This window comes from Leptinotarsa decemlineata, unplaced genomic scaffold (assembly GCF_025532065.1).
Source record: "Leptinotarsa decemlineata unplaced genomic scaffold, Ldec_3_MD MMD2_tig00078422_RagTag_RagTag, whole genome shotgun sequence".
Lineage (NCBI taxonomy): Eukaryota > Metazoa > Arthropoda > Insecta > Coleoptera > Chrysomelidae > Leptinotarsa > Leptinotarsa decemlineata.
In genome coordinates this window covers 22,962,806-22,979,760 of record NW_027412747.1, presented here as the reverse complement: position 1 = coordinate 22,979,760, position 16,955 = coordinate 22,962,806, and the positions used below count along the sequence as shown (strand labels likewise).

Genomic DNA, 16,955 nt, shown 5'->3' with positions numbered 1-16,955 from the left:
AATCTCGGATTTTGTTTGAGTATTGGCAGTTATTCTAACATATCTGTGTTGAATTTTTGATATAGGTAGAGATTACACCAATCATCACAAACTTAACCATAACATGCATTTCTGACAGCTAATGTCGTACAGCATGTTCCCGGATTTTCTATAATATTGGGACGAGTACAGATATGTCAGAAAAACTTTTCAGAACTATCAATAAATTTAGGTATTTTTTGACACGAACAGAACACGAGATTATGGTCGAAACAAGGAATAAATTTATTCATAGTTCACCTCGTTTCTGTGGCAAGAGTTACATAGGTGAAACATAAAGTCCCTTCAGTGTAAGACTGAAGGAACATCGTCAGTAGTGACATAAAGTGAATACAAAGCACATACCCTCACAACGGAGTGAGAAAATTTAAAGAATCTGCATATTCTTCCACCAAGCAACAACTGCATTTCAATAAACTCTGTGGAAATGGATCGCACTTGGTTTTCATAGCAAAGCAGAGATATTGAAGATGAAAATATGAACCTGATTTGAGCATAACAACTAAGCATATACAATTTATTTTTAATTTATATGCAAACTTTATAAATACAAATTACTGACCTACACCATAGGTTTTGGTAAGTTTCTGAAGGAAAACAACTATTTTTCCGGCAAATACCACGCTGGACATTGAAATATATCCAACAGACAGACGCAGTTGACTTTTTATTGGCAATAACTTTTCGATGTAAACTTTTTCAGTCTGTCCTCCATTACAGTTGAGCAGATTCACTTATTTTTCAGATTTTGGAGGTTGAAAGCCCAAAAAATATCAAGAAAGTCTCTAATTCAATATTCAATTGCGTTTTATATTCGCCTTGACTGGTCTATGATGAATTTTTGCCGGAGGATTTCTCTAATCTATGTTTTTTTTGTCTGTAGGTCCCAATGTTTTTCCACCAAAATTTTCAAGGGGTGTGTCGAGAGTTTACTAGAGATGGAAGAATGGTCCAAACTGAAGAAAATGATTGACTTTGTGGGAAAGTGAAAATTTCCGACACCCCCATGTCCTATGTATCTAGTCGAAAGAATAATTGTATTAATTAATTTTAGGTTTTTGACAGAATTTGTGAATCTCTCTCATTAATTTTATTGGTCGATATTTATTTAATTTATTGTCAATAGTCTAAATAGTTTGTTATTGATACTTGATAACCAAAGGTTTATCAGATTTTAAGGTCGTTATTTTAGTCACGAAAATGGTTAAAAAACTCAATCACTTTCATTTATATTTAAATCATGCCCATTCTTATAGAATTACACGAAAAATATACGTATTTCCTTTCGCTGATATTATTTTTGAAAGATCAGACATTTTTAGATTGTTTTAGTGACATTCCAGTATTAGTAGTTTATGTTACAAACCTGTTATTGTTGTACTATCCACATGATCAGTGCCTGTAAAGTATTTGTTATGTAACTATACACAAATTTCACTGTCACTAAATGTATCAGACTTTTTGTTGCAGTAACGAAGCATTTTCGTTGTTCCAATGGCATTCCAGTATCAGTATTGTAAATTAAGAAGTTGTCGTTTGCAAATCAATACCTGAAAGTATCCAAATATACAGGGTGTGATTGAAAAGCCCGCAAAATTAACTCAACCTGCATTTACATACTTTTCAGAAACTCTCTATTCTCGATATTACAGTTCAAACACCCTGTATTGAAAATTCAGCGATTACCTTAAATTTTTATACACGAATGATTGTAAACAGGCACGAGATTAGTATTAAAAATGTATATTTTATAGAATGCAGTTGTTTGTATATACAGGCAAACTTCGGCAAAACCACGTTTAATTTTTTTTAATTATTTTTAGTCGCGCAGCTGGAATGTTGCTTTTTCCGGAGTTTGCCAAGTTGTGCAGCGTGTAATTTTGATGGCAGCTTCAAGTAAATAGTATATATTAAAGTATTTCCAAAACGTTTGTTTGTTTTCTTACAATAATAATATTTTCAGTTGGAGAATATACTCATGACAGCCAACGAAAAATATATCCCTGGAAAAAAACACCGAAGTGGTTCAAACATTACCACAACCTCTCAAGGATTTCTAACATTCATTAATGGGTAATATTCATATCGATTCTCCTAGTTCCGCAGAACTTAACAATATCTGGAATAAAATGACTATTTGCCTTATATAGTCTTTTTTGGGGGGCCTCAGCTTTTCATCAAACCTTCTACGCATCGTTTTGAGGCCGTTAAAAATTACTTTCTCCTGCGACAGTTTTAAATTTGCGATAACTCCTAAGATATTAATTTCAAAAAAATATTTGATATTGGTATAAGAAGTAATGCATATTTATGCTTTCAAATTTATTGAAGTGATAGGAAGTAATGTGTCTTTGGAAAATAGGAAAAGTTCATTAAAAACACACCTCACCACCCACGTTTTCAAAAGGTTACGAAACGAACTACAATTCAACTAGAATCTAAGAGATTGTTCTTGGAAATGGCTTTTATCTCTCAGGCTGGTCCATGTTTTAACAACTCAATTCCTCTTTTCAAAATTCAATAACATTTTTAAATGAAAATTTTAAAAACAATACAATTTTAAATATCATAGCAGTTGGTAGGATTGTTCTTCTCATTGATATGCATACTTCCACGGTAGGTGTTTCCCATTATACTTGTACCATAGAACTATATAGTTCTGTGACTTGTACCTACGTTTTGGTAAGTGACGTTCTACGATTTGACATATAATTCTTTTTCAATTCTATGCCATACTTCATATGTCACTAGTTTCATTGTTTTGTGTTTTGTAAGCAAACCCAAATGTGATGGCGAGCGATCGAGCAGGTGTAGACTCTCCCAACCAAATAACTATTGGATTATGGTAAGCCCTTTACCAGCCAGTGTCGTACGTCGTACCTTTGATTAGTTTTTTTTAGGGTAGCAAATGGAACATGACTTTTTTGTGATTTCTTCTAATAGTTTATTTAGTATTATAGGTAGTAGTACAGTCCATTGAAATGTTATATAATGACACACTCTTCATGACTGGTTTTTTGTTAGGCGATTACATTTTTCACGGAAACAACACAAATTATTCAGACAATACTAAACGCCAACAGCGGTGGAGGACAATGGGGAATGTTCCCCCTGACGAAAATCAAGCAGTTTTCATAAAAGAGCTCTAAAACAACGCATTTTAAACTTATCATCTCAACCTTTTTCTTTAAAAAATTATTTAAATGTTTTAAAAAGAGGAATAAAATAATGCATTCAACATTTAAAGGGATTCGTTTCTATTTCACCATTTGGCAACATCGGTTATAGATAATAAATATGTTACCTGTATGAGACAAACAATAATGAGATATTTCTGTTTACTTATGTTCCGAGACATTCTGTGACATATGACATTTTGTGCACCTAACCTATCTTCCTCGATGTAAATAAATAACAAAACAACTGTTGTTTATGTGACTTGTGGAATTGAACTATAATATATATTTTGCCTTAATTTAACACTATGGACATGACTCTTTTTCTTCTAGCATACCATTAACCTGAACTCCGATCTAGCATTCTTCTAGGCGCTGTTGCCAATATGTGAATTAGAAAAAAATCCCTTTGAAAATTAAAATCCAACATTTGAAACATCAATTTGAATACTTTTCGAAGTGAATTTGAAAAACTCATGAATTGAACTCAACTTTATTTTGTTCATACTTGCAGTTGCTGTAATAACCCAAATTCAGGAACATTCCCCATTGATGATACGTCTCTGTAGAGAGCATTTGTATGTCTCGCACAGAAAATTGAGAAAAATAAAAACAGACCTCCTGTTTCCAGTGTGGGAGTTTATAAACGCTTCATGTTCTTTTTATTGTTAGTGTACTTTAAACAGTTCAAAGTGCTATATTAATTTATATTGTGTTACAAGCTTTTTCAATAAGAATGTATTTTCTTGGACAATAAAGCATCATCTCTGTCTCTCAACACTTACTGTTCAGAAGAAAAATACCAAAAAAAAAAGATTTTTGATTTTTTATTCATAACAGTGTATTCAATGGACTATTGTAACTTTGTCTATCTTGGCTGGATTAATATCACAATCACATCGACACATTGAAATTTCACTTCAATTTAACAGCTGCTCTGAGTTTGGCAGACCGGCTCCTTGCATTGTTCTCCACTTCTTCAAGTGTCGGCACAATCACGTGTTGGTGCAGCATTTTCCAATTAGACTCCATGACCTCCTTCACTAAACCTTCATCTACGAAATCCGAATGACTCATATATTTCAGGGGCAAAGGGTTCACAATGTTATCGATCATGTTTCCCATCAGCTGCCTCTTCACGATGGTATCTTCCAGAGAATGGAAGGTAATGGTCACGACCCTCCCTCCGACTCTCAGATATCGATGCGCCAAGAGCAGACCGTAGTTTATTTCATTCAGTTCGTTATTTACGAATATGCGGAGAGCCTGGAAGGTTTTGGTGGCGACGTGGGTCTTCCTCCGTAGCTTGTCCAGTCTATGGTCTTCCGAACAAACCGATTCAACTAGGTCGGCAAGGTCTTTAGTGGTTGTTAGTTTTTTGAATAAGTATCTCGCCTCGACGATAGCTCTCGCTATTTTCTTGGCTTGTTTTTCCTCACCGTAAAACTTGATTATCTTGAACAAGTCCTCTTCTGTAGCCTTAGCCAATACGTCAGCTGCTGTTACAGAATCTAAAAATGAACAAAAAGGCTTTTCTCATCTTTCAATTCAGGGATCAATACACATGATATTCATTAGTAGAAGAGGTTAGCCTCATGAAAAAAATTATACCTACAAACGTACCAAATAACAAACCGAGATGAAAAATAGGATTTCATAAATACCTACTAAAACTAGCTGTTGCCCGTTCTTATATTAACGTACAGCCGAAGCGACTGAATTTAGAATCTTGAAATATGCAGGTAGGTTCTTTGTATAGAATGAATAAGCATCAAGAAAGAGAATAAGGAATTTCCACCCCCAAGAGGGGAAAAATGAAAGTTGGAAACCTAAAGTATTGGGTTGATAAAAAAATATTGTAACTATTTGTTGCTAGATTCAAAATAACATCATGTAAACCGGAATACAATGGTGCAAAAATATATCACCAAAGATATATCTTTCCCTTTTCTTTTCTTTTTTGATTTTTATTTTGTATTGACACTTCCTACATAATTTTACTGTCAGACTGGAAATAAAGAATTATTATTATACCATTATATTATATTATTATAAACCTGTCTTGAGGGCAAAATATTCATTGAAACTATATTGATATTCACGATTTTTTGGTTTGGTTTCTCTACCAAGTTGTAGTGGGGTCATCTTTTTTTATTATGAGTTTATTATTTGGCCTCATAATATGTTTATCAGAAAGTTTTGATGTGACAATAAAATACTTCACATTGAAACTCCAGTTAACTGATCTCTTTTGGATCATCATGATTTATCATGTGCAGATATTGAATTATTCCATTTGTTATGTTGGGTTAGTATCTCTTGTACTGGGTAACCTTTCAATAAAAGCAGTATTATTATTATTGGTGAATAGTTTTAAGAAGCATGCAAAAAATTCTTTATCTGAAATGGCTGTTCCTCTTTATTTGGGTTATTTAGGGTTTTAAGTACTGTAGTTAAAAAAATATTGACAGAAAAAAGAAAGTATATTTTATTAAACATATATTGTTATTACCTACTTGGAACCCTATTTCCATCCATCCTCATATCCAGGGGCCCTTCAGCAGAAACCGAAAATCCTCTATGGGCTTCGTCGAATTGCATGGACGAACATCCAAAATCAAACAATATATTGTCAACAGAATTTTGTTTAATGCCTTTCGACTTCAATAAGACAGGTAAATCCGAGAACCGTCCAAGCAAGGGGACAACTCGAAATGGAAATTCTTCTGCCAACTTATCTGCATAATGCATTGCTATGGGATCTCTATCCAGAACAATCAATTTGGTATTGGGAAATTTTTCTAATAGTCTACGGCTATGGCCCCCCGCTCCAAAAGTCATATCTATTATGGTTTCGGTTTCATTACTGTTGGGCTTTAAAAAGTTCAAGACTTCTTCAGTCATAACAGGGACATGAGCCGCTTTTTGCTCTACATGTTGTGTACTACAGTTGCGTAGCAAGTTTCTGAAAATAACTCTCTTCAACAACATTCTGGGTGTGGGAAATGATATACACTTTCCTAATTACAAAATGACAATATAGTTAACTAGGAAAAATATATCTTCATTCATTCTCAGTTCTTATAAAATAGTCTATGAACTAAATCATATCCCATTTTCCATTACGTTTTCAACTTGGTATTTGAAAATCTTTTATAGAGCAACCAACAAACTTTATTAATTACTAACTGTAATTACAATTACAACACTACATAACACAGTTTCAGTTATTTGTAATGTTATAGGTTATGTCGGTGTTTGTAATTAGTAATTAGTAAATTCAGGAATCAGCTGTGTTGCCGCAACTGAAAAATGTACTATGTGTGAGTGAAAAAAGTACTACTTGGTGAATATAAAAATACTGAAAAAGCAAATCCATTAACAATAAATATATTCTGTATATATTCACCCATTTCCGTACTTAAAGTAGTTGAATTTTTCATTGAATACCGAATCCCATTCAAAATTATCAGTTTCCAAACACCAGAAGTGCAACATTCAATTATGAATTCATTTAGTTCATCTCCTGATGATGCCCACTTTGAGAAGTTTGAGAGCACTGCCAGACGTTCCAGTTGTAGCCTTCAGTCCAAATTTAACATTAATTGATAATTTAGTAACAACAGATCAAAGACAAAATGACTCCACACATGACAGATAAAAATGACCATATAAGAATGATTCCATGTCGTAGATGCACTGTTATGCGTATTGAAGGATAATAACTGATTGGTCCATTAGTCCAATAATTAACATGTACTGTATCAAAAAGTACTGAAACAGCAAAAGGCGTACTGAAAATATTTTGAGGTTTTGAATGTACTGAATCTATTATTGAAGTACTAAAATGGTACCACTGTAACCAGTGACATCATTATTTTTGGCAGTGAATGACAGAAAACTCTATAGCGGTTTCCATTGATAAAACGGGTGCACAATTAGTGCTAATTTGCCTTTATTAAAAAATACATTCAATAAAGGATAGAACAACACTGAATAAGCACTGGCTCTATAATAAGAAACGCTGATGATGAAAGGCGTTCTCTATTAGAGTTTAACATTATACGGAACAAAATGCTTGTAATATCTCAGGCGCGATTAAAAACTCTCCACCTACGGCATTCTTGATAAAAACTGATAGAGGTCCAATATAACCTTCTATTCATAAAGACGTTGAGTACACATCAAGTGACATTATTTGAGAATGTCAAGTTGACATTTCAATTTTCAATGTTTTTCTCATTTGGGAATGAATTGATATTAGATAAAATATTTTTTCAATTTATGGCCCGTAAATTGAAGATCTGAACAAAATACGAGCCACATATTTCGATTCTTGCACCATCTATCAACATGGGTACAAAGTTGGGTCAATTTCATTTCTCGCGTCTAGACTTTTTGGCAAAACGAATAAAAACACCAAGATTTCTATTCATCTTGATACGGAAGAACGACGATACTCATTTACCATGATAGTGTGATACTTGAAATGTAATACGTTTCATCCTGATCTGTGGTATTAAAAATTTTCCCAGTGCAGCAACATCATCAGCAATGAAAACAATTGATTTCATATTCATGTATTTTCTCTATGCGCTATTGAAGAGTTCATAACAAAAAATATACACTGGGTGTAATTTTCATTGACTTAGTTTTCCAATGGAACATGTGAACTGATACTCGTTTTACCAATGGAACATAAATTATGCGCTCGCCTAGCCTACTTTTTTACTAATATAAAACGCTATATCATTGCGTTCCTTATTATTAAACCATCAAAAGTACTGAAAATCACAGTGATGATGATACCAAACGCCATTTGAGAACGCCTTGAGTTACTCAGCCATAACCTTGAACTATTTATATTTGACGTATGTGGTTTGACGTAAGGCTGGAATCTGACACTTTTGACAGATTCACGAGATGAAGTGCAGTCGTGAAGAGTGAACTAAATTTTCAATTCTTTCAACCGCAAGCATACTGGACGTGTTTTGGAGATCGACTTCAACAAATTTAAGCTTCGTTTAGGGATTGGAGGTAATCTCAAGATGTCCAGTATGTTGAACCTCTTCGTACGTAGTTTGTCTCGTACGTCTGGCAGGAGTTTAGGTAAATCTTTTAACAAGGGCATTAGAGAGGTAAGTGAATAATTCAACAATTTCTTAAAATAGATTGTTACTTGCATTCAATTGTAACATTATGTAATGTTGGTAGAACCCTAATTTGCTGAAATTTGACACAAAAACTTGTTATGTAACCTTATTTTTTAGGCAAATGTTGCGCCTGTCAGGCACAAAAGTTCTAGTCAGGGAGAGAAAATAGTTCGTAAATATAGTATTAAACTAAGTCAGCCTATTGCTTCGAGGTAAACTTGCGACTGTCTTCCTGAGGGTACTGTCTAAATTCAATGTATTGTTGCAGAAATCATCAAATTCTCACCCCAAATAGATACTTTCATAAATCTAGCTCTTGTTGGGATATACAAGTCATCAAAGTTCCACCTTTTGCGGAATCTGTCACTGAAGGAGATGCAAGGTAAATATTTATTAGTTCCAGTGTCACTATTTTTCGGGTTTGAATGCTGTCGATTTTTGCAATTTCTTCCTGACGTTTCACTGGCGTGAGTGGCTAGCTTCTTGAGTCATCGGAGATAACTCAGGAAAAATAGTGACACTGAAAACTTTAGCCGTGAAAGCTGTAACCATTTTGTCATTTATTTATTTGTTCACAAATGGGAAAATCTCAATTCAGTTTACAGAGCATTGAAACGTTGAGCAGTTGAATTTTGAATGTATTCAGATCTTTGGACAAAAAAATCAATCCTCAATACATGAGACTGATGAATAATAACGAGTCACTATTAATGATTAATGTTTTGACCTTTCACGCCTCATTTCAATGTAATCTTGTGTTCTGTCATTCTATGTCATCTTTATCAGACATAGTTGTTGAAGTTTGAGTGATATTCAATGTGTTGCTTATCATTGTATTACTGCTGCTTACCAAAATTCTTCAGTATTTCAAGTTTGAGTACTCTGAGATTGAAGTTATTGTCAACCCTACACGACAAATAGTAAAAAATACCTATAATACAAGTATATAAAAAAAGAAAGAGTATATACTATACAATTGTCTTAAATTGTTAAAAATCACACTGAACCTCAATATCAAATGGAGTTGTCGTTCCAAGGAGCTTTGAGAAATTCATTGATGGAATAAAAACAATACTTTAATAATAGCACTTTGCATTTTCTCTTGAATAATTCTTGAGGAAGTTGTTTCAAACTAGTCGGTAACTTCAAAAGGTTTTCGATTTCGAATAATGTAAAGAAAAATTAGAGGTGTTTCTAAGATATTACATCTGCATTGTAAACTCAATGGCGTTTATAAAAAAATGAACACCACTAATAAAGAAATTATTATGAACAGAGTTGCATAATTTATGAATAGTAGTTGATTCGATTCATTGTTAGCAAATGAAAAAAAAACTTTTCAAGAGATATTTCTGCCAAACTTGATAATTCAACCCTACCTATTGGTCGTATAATATGAAAAGTAAATGTAAAAACATTTTTTCTGTGAAGAATTGAAAAGAAAGTCGGCGACTACGTAGTGGCGGACGAAGTGGTTATGGAAATCGAAACCGACAAGACATCTATGCCGGTCCACGCTCCCACCGATGGCATCATCGAAGAATTCCTGGTGAACGACGGCGACACCGTCAAAGCCGGTCAAAATCTATTCAAATTGAAAGCTGGCGTTGGACCATCGAAATCGGCGCCGGCTCCCAAAGCCGAGGCCCCTGCAGCCAAAGCCGCTCCACCGCCGCCACCGCCACCCGCAGCAGCGCCACCTCCAGGTGAGAACGAGAAACATTAACCTGTTTCACAATATTTGATTCGTCTCGTTGAAAATTTTACAAAAAATAGTAAGGAACCCATCATATACAAGCCACGTCCATATGTCGGGACAAGTTGAGAAAATTCCTAGGATTGGTCTTTCAAACGAACAAAAAATTTTGATATCTCATAAACACCTTGTTTTATTCGAATTTAAAGATAGGAAGCATTTAATGAAAAACCATATATATGAGGAACAGAGTTGGTCCAAGTACAGAGCCATGTGGCACAACACTTCGGTAGTTTATTGTACAATGGGGAATGTTCCTCCTGATGAAAATCAAGTAGTTTTCATATAAGAGCTTTAAAACAACGCGTTTTAAACTTATCATTTCAACCTTTTTCTTTAAAAATTTATTTAAATGCTTGAAAAAGAGGAATGAAATAATGCATTCAACATTTAAATGGATTCGTTTCTATTTCACCATTTGGCAACATCGGTTATAGCTAATAAAGGACAAGGAATCTGTTACCTGTGTGAGACAAACAAAGATGACATATTTCAGAGGCGTGCTGTTCTCTTTACTTATGTTCCGAGTTCCGAGACATTCTGTGACATATTTATGACATTTTGTGCACCTAACCTATCTTCCTCTATATAAATAAATAACAAAACAACTGTCGTTTATGTGGCTTGTGGAGGTGGTATTGAACTATAATTTATATTTTGCCTTAATTGTTGATTTATGAAGATAATTTTCCTTTTTTAAAGTAGAATATCTAGGTATAAATTATTTCAACTTGATGTAGGCACTGTTGCCAATATGTGAATTAGAAACAAATCCCTTTAAAAATGTAAACCCAACATTTGAAACATTAATTTGAATACTTCTCGAAGTGAATTTGAAAAACTCATGAATTGAACTCAACTTTATTTTGTTCAAACTTGTATTTGCTGTAATAACCCAAATTGAGCAACATTCCCCATTGCCGGGAGTATGTGTCAGATACTATTGCTACTACTAATCTATGTGTTCCGAGAGATTTTGATATGAATCAAAATGAAGAAAATTCATGTACATAGAACTCAAAAAAATACAAACCGCAGTCACGTGTTTCTGTCTCATTAGTGTGCAAAGTTCAGACACTTAGTCGCAGGTAACAGTGCATAAGCCATAATCATGTGCATGCTGTTTGCATTTCTTCAGTACTTTATCCGAGAATTTCCCTCATTTAATCGTAAATGATAGCGTTGACAGAACGGAACTGAGACATGACTTAACAAGCGATAATAATAAAAAAGATTGTCGATGATGAAAACTACGAATTTTTTCGCAGCTGCCGCTCCTCCTCCGGCCGCCCCCAAACCGGCGGCCGCTCCACCGCCGGCTCCCAAGCCCGCCGCCCCGCTCACTTCGATCCCCGTAGCCGCTATTCGCCACGCCCAGTCGCTGGAGGCGGCCACAGTGAAGATTCCTCCCCAGGATCCGTCGAAGGAGATCACGGGCACTCGCACGGAGCAGCGAGTCAAGATGAACAGGATGAGGCAGAAGATCGCCCAAAGGCTTAAGGAGGCGCAGAACGTGAACGCGATGTTGACCACCTTTAACGAGATCGACATGTCGTGAGTATTGATTGCATATTATAGTTGAACATTACTGGGTTTCATCGAAGTTTTCAAAGTGTTCTACAAATTTTTTAGAATCCTTTTAACAGTTTTCACACTCTTTGTAATACTCCAATTCTTTTGCTTAGAGGAGATTGACTACTTCATTTCTATACCTCTCATAAATAGTCGAATTGATATATATTCTCGTTGAATTTTCCGAGTATTTAGTCGCATATTTATCATTTTCTCTCGCTTCAGATACATGATGCAATTCCGCAAACAGCACCAAGAAGCCTTCCAGAAGAAGCACAACCTGAAGCTGGGCTTCATGTCGGCCTTCCTCAAGGCTTCTGCTTACGCCCTCCAGGACCAACCCGTCGTGAACGCAGTCATCGACGGCCAAGAGATCATCTACAGGGACTACGTCGACATCTCGGTGGCCGTCGCGACGCCCAAGGGACTCGTCGTGCCCGTCGTCAGAAACGTCGAGAGGATGAACTTTGCCGAAATCGAGCAGGCTATGGCGCAGATGGCGGAAAAAGCGAGAAAAGGTCGGTATGTCTGGTGCGAGCTACAGGTCTTACCTGTAAACGTAAATCCACAGCACATTGAAAGGTTCCCAAATAACGTTGAATATTTGTGTTCGATTCTTAAATTAGGCAACTTTGGATGCTCTCTTTTTTCAGGTCAACTGGCCGTGGAAGATATGGACGGAGGCACTTTTACGATCAGCAATGGCGGAGTGTTTGGTTCCCTTCTAGGAACACCCATCATCAACCCACCTCAGTCTTCGATTTTGGGAATGCACGGTATATTTGAAAGACCCATTGCTCTCAAAGGACAGGTAATTCATTATGAACTGTATTTCAAAATTCTGTCCTTAACCCAGGTAATCCGACAAATGTTTTGCGAGGCGATGTTGGATTATCAAATTTGTCCGATTGTAGAGTACTGCCTAAGACCCTCTCTAGCCCGGATTTTTTTTGAATGAGGGTACCTTGTAATCTGACAAAGTACTCGTCGAGTACAACAGTGGTTGCATTCATCAGTTTGGAAATTGTGTTGTACAAAAAAGTCACTCACTTGAAATTTGAACGTATTCAAAGTAAGCTGATACATATCTTATATTAATCTACCATAAATTTTATATTCTTCATTAATGACCAGGGATGTTATAGGATTCTGCTTTAAAGCTTCTATTTTTTTCATTATCGGGAAATTGATCTATTCAATGTCAAACTTCAAATCATCAATCTTGAAAATATAGTGAAATTATGATTTGAGAATATGAAATATGTTCACCTCTGTGACGATAATGTTTATTCCATGGATTGGTAAAGCTTGCTGTCACCTTGGGACTCACCAAATACTCCTAACCTATTCGAATACTTTACGTAATCTAAATTGAGTGTGGAAGCATGTACTCTGAGCATGTATAGGAATTATCAACATTGAAGAGGGAGGCGTCGAAGGTTATATGACGCGCATTTGGCTCAAGGTCAAGTGTGGCTATTCAAGGTCAAGAATGTTGAGGCGGGGTTAAGACAAATAAAACAATCCAAGGTCAAACCCAGTCAAGGTCGTGAGACGTATTCCAAGGTCAAATGGTGGGGGGATCGGTATAAATCAACTACTACAGAGTACAGGGGGATCCGGATTACCACGGGTTCACTGTATATAGTCTACTAGTATCTCGCTGATGTTCTGCAGTAGAGGCAAAATACCCCTGAAGTTCAAATTCCAACTACTATGATATGTACATACATATGGCTGTACATTTTTTTAACGTTTATTCGGTACCTCTAATAATTTGTTATATGCAAAAATATTGCCTAACCAATGATTATTGCAAACATACAAGTTGAATTGAAAACCTCCTCTTTTTTGTAAAGTTGATGTTATTATTTGTTTCATTGATTCAATATCTGGCTACAAGTTTAGGTTCTTGATAATTTTTTAGTTCATTTATAAAAAATGTTTATAGATAGATAGATAAATAGCTTTTTTTATCACTGAAATTTTATACAAAGGAGTTATCATAATGTACATACCATTAAACAGGTAAAAAACATATACATAAATAATTTTTTTAATACAATCACTTAATACACGCTACATTCTTGCTGATTATTGTTCAACAAAACTCAAATAGTTTTTCTTTGTGATTGATTTCAAGAATAACAGAACGAGGATCTATTAGCTCTATTTCTAGTTATGACATCTTTTATAGGAACACATTTATATAAATTGAAAGTATATTTTTATGAGCGATATATATATATATATATATATATATATATATATATATATATATATATATATATATATATATATTTTTATGAAGATGGAGAAGTAGAAAGCTGAAACCTTTCTTTACCAGTCATTTGTAAAAGTTTGACATTTTGTAGATATAAATAAACTTATTATCATCATTATTCCAGGTGGTGATAAGACCGATGATGTACGTGGCGCTGACTTACGACCACAGGCTGATCGACGGTCGCGAGGCAGTTCTTTTCCTGAGGAAAATCAAGCAGGGGGTCGAAGATCCCAGTTCGATCCTGGCCGGTCTGTGAGCACCAGGCAGATTTTAATAATTTTCGTCAGTATGTCACATTACAATTTTATCCTTCACAAGTTTATTTCGCAAGAGGGCAATTTTAAATTCGGCGCCGGACAGAAGAATATTGTATCAACGACTCGTGAGGTTTTTTGATGAATTTGAGTTTTGATATCTACCAGACAGCTTTTCGGGGGCGGATACTCTTGATCACAGAGACTGTTTCCTGGCATATTCCGACCGCTATTGAAGCTGATCGAATTTCGTCTCCACACTTCGATTTCGTTTGCAATATTCTCAACTATATTATTATTCCCAATTGTTTCTCGGTCAAAGAAAAATTCGAACACGACCAGGAACTGTAAAGCTTGCACTGTAAACTAGGGTGGATTTCATGAAAATTTACATGGGGTGTCCAAAACGTGGGTCGCATCTGTGCCTGGTTGATATTATTTAGGTGTGCTGTATACCGAAGGTGGAAATTCTTATATTATTTATTGTTGACTATTCAATTTGTAATTATACTTTTTTCCTTAGAAGGCGTTTTTTTTCTCCAAAATGTGCAAATTGCAGTTTCGGGCATGGAGTCCATGGCTATATGGGTCATTTTTTGCTTGAAAAAATATACAATTAGAGGCATATCCAATAAATGGATGACATTTTACTTGAGAAACTGGGAAAAATATGTGAAAATTTCGGGTGCAGTACCTGAGAAAAAAATTGACCAGCGGCGTTCCACAATGCTCTGTTTTGGGGCCCATATTGTTTTTGTTATATGTAAATGATCTTACTAACTTGAATATTATAGGTTCACTTCATTTGCAGATGATGCAACTATAGAATGGCACATTGAAGATAATAATACTCTCAGCCAATTGATCTCTACAGATCTAGCTGAAATAAAAAAGTGGTGCAATGCCAAGTGAATGGTCTTCAACTCTAAGAAAACTAAAGTGTTATCATTTAAAAGGGACAGTGACAAAATACAACTAAATAATGACACACTCATGAAATCTGATAATTATTGATTCTTAGGAGTAGATGAACAATGAGATTTCTATTACACCGGAAATTCAGCTAACAGAAGCAATTAAGTACAGTGCGTTTTCGATCGTTTTTTGTGCGTAACCGCCACATACTTGACCAACTGCGCCACGAAAGCGCTACACGAAAAGCGTTACGAAAAAAAAAACAATAGTTTTTTCGTGTAAAGATTTTCGTATAACGCTTTTTGTGCAGCTCTTTCGTGGCGCAGTTGGTCAAATATGTGACGGTTACGCACGAAAAACGGCCGAAAACGCACTGTACTTCATTGCTTGTCAGCTGAATTTCCGGCGTAATAGAAATCTCATTGTTCATCTACTCTTAGGCATTGTATTGGACCATAATTTGAAAAAATCTAAAACAAATGAACTTTAAACGTTCAAGCCAGTCTCGATATACCTACACAGTAGGTTCAATGGACTGACGCCTATCATAAAACAACAACTCCCCTGGCTAATACCACGAAGGACGTTGGATTATATCCGACAGGCGTCTGTGCAGGAATCTTCACAGAAAATTTCCTGCATATGCAATTGGCAATACAACCGAAAGAGTCGACCCTCAATTTTGGACACACTTGTAGACCGGTTTCGGGCTCATTAGCCACTCGTCAGTGCAAGATAGTGACCATCATCGACCCATCGAAGCATAGCCCACTGACTAATAAGAAACCATAATTTGAAGTTCGATGAGCATATTATGGCAAAGAAATTGTCATCTGGGTGTTATGCTATCAAAGTTATTTGAAATGACATCAGTCATCTTATTGCTAGAAAAGCCTACTTTGCTCTCCTGAAATCTCACATCAGATATGGAATAGCATTTTGGGGAGCCTGCTCACAAGCCTTGTTTTCGATGATTTTTAACAAAGAGAGCACTGAGATACATATGCCATGTTAACTATCAAACTTCATGTAATCCCTTATTCATATCTCACGCATATCTCAACTAGTTTAACTCATAAGCATAAACTACATTTATTAAAATCTGACAGTGCACATAATACTTGGGCAAATGGCCAATATAATCCTTTATTAATCCCCAGAACCACCCAATGCTAAAATTCAATTGTTTACAATGGTATGAAAATGTTCAACCATCTACCGAAGCAAATAGAAATTCAGAAGGGCTGTGAAAATATTTTCAATCAATAGACCGTTTTATGGCAATCACAAAGTTGTTGCTATTCATTGTCGACAACAGGTCCACGTAATAAATTCTTGTACCACATAATTTCTAGCATGTCCATCCCTTCCCAAGAAGAACCAAATTGGTGCTTCAAAAGGTGTTTTGATGACACTTTCCTTTTTCCGGATTGACACGGTCTGAACTGATTTCATTTGAAGCGATACCTTTGTCATCAGCTTTGTTTTTTAGCAGCTTATAGAATTTTTCTGTGCCTGTGTACCCATAATATTTCACGTCGTTATGTTCAAAAAGACACAACAGTAACGACTACACACAACAGTAGTTCTACTACTACTATTTTTTTTCTGTTTTTCAAATATGAATTGAACCAGTCGTAAGATTTTCCACGAATTCCAAATTCATAGAGTTTCCATAATAAAATGTCATGATCTATGCAATCGAAAGCTTTAGATAAATCCATGAAAACTCCACATGATAGATCTCCTTTGACTAAAGAAACAATTCGTTAAGGCCAGTTGGATAAAATCAAACGCCCTTCA

The 16,955-nt window shown here is 35.4% G+C and overlaps 3 protein-coding genes across 5 annotated transcripts in view; 2 read left to right on the top strand and 1 right to left on the bottom strand.

Moving 5' to 3' along the window:
* The window catches only part of ITP (Ion transport peptide), a 62,536-nt gene extending 60,568 nt beyond the window's left edge, over positions 1-1,968 (top strand). For all 3 annotated transcript variants that reach the window (XM_074186121.1, XM_074186122.1, XM_074186120.1), the window contains one exon: positions 923-1,968. Coding sequence is in view for 1 of the 3 variants with exons in the window: in XM_074186122.1 (XP_074042223.1) it covers positions 923-1,028 (106 nt within the window). In the remaining 2 variants the exon portion in view is untranslated. The remainder of the gene's footprint in view (positions 1-922) is intronic.
* A 1,797-nt stretch (positions 1,969-3,765) lies between these two features.
* LOC111506029 (probable methyltransferase-like protein 15 homolog) lies at positions 3,766-6,483 on the bottom strand. Its single transcript, XM_074186458.1, has 2 exons — positions 5,732-6,483; positions 3,766-4,726 (listed from the first exon to the last, which is right to left on the bottom strand). Exons 1-2 carry the CDS (start codon positions 6,204-6,206, stop codon positions 4,131-4,133), a joined length of 1,071 nt encoding a protein of 356 aa, XP_074042559.1. The 5' UTR covers positions 6,207-6,483; the 3' UTR covers positions 3,766-4,130.
* A 1,625-nt stretch (positions 6,484-8,108) lies between these two features.
* Positions 8,109-14,762, top strand: LOC111506026 (dihydrolipoyllysine-residue succinyltransferase component of 2-oxoglutarate dehydrogenase complex, mitochondrial). Its single transcript, XM_074186456.1, has 8 exons — positions 8,109-8,353; positions 8,486-8,580; positions 8,637-8,750; positions 9,800-10,074; positions 11,393-11,678; positions 11,922-12,214; positions 12,350-12,507; positions 14,105-14,762. The coding sequence occupies exons 1-8, from the start codon at positions 8,264-8,266 to the stop codon at positions 14,237-14,239; spliced, it is 1,446 nt and encodes a 481-aa protein (XP_074042557.1). The 5' UTR covers positions 8,109-8,263; the 3' UTR covers positions 14,240-14,762.
* The last annotated feature ends 2,193 nt before the right edge of the window (positions 14,763-16,955 follow it).

What these genes read in the sequence shown, in the direction of transcription:
- LOC111506029 (XM_074186458.1), bottom strand. Translation starts at nt 6,206, where the DNA reads ATGTTGTTGAAGAGAGTTATTTTCAGAAACTTGCTACGCAACTGTAGT. An exon ending in GGATGGAAATAGGGTTCCAA is followed by an intron (nt 4,727 to 5,731) that starts GTAGGTAATAAC and finishes GTTCATTTTTAG; the next exon opens with ATTCTGTAACAGCAGCTGAC.
- LOC111506026 (XM_074186456.1), top strand. Translation starts at nt 8,264, where the DNA reads ATGTCCAGTATGTTGAACCTCTTCGTACGTAGTTTGTCTCGTACGTCT. An exon ending in AGTCAGCCTATTGCTTCGAG is followed by an intron (nt 8,581 to 8,636) that starts GTAAACTTGCGA and finishes GTATTGTTGCAG; the next exon opens with AAATCATCAAATTCTCACCC. An exon ending in TTTAACGAGATCGACATGTC is followed by an intron (nt 11,679 to 11,921) that starts GTGAGTATTGAT and finishes CTCTCGCTTCAG; the next exon opens with ATACATGATGCAATTCCGCA.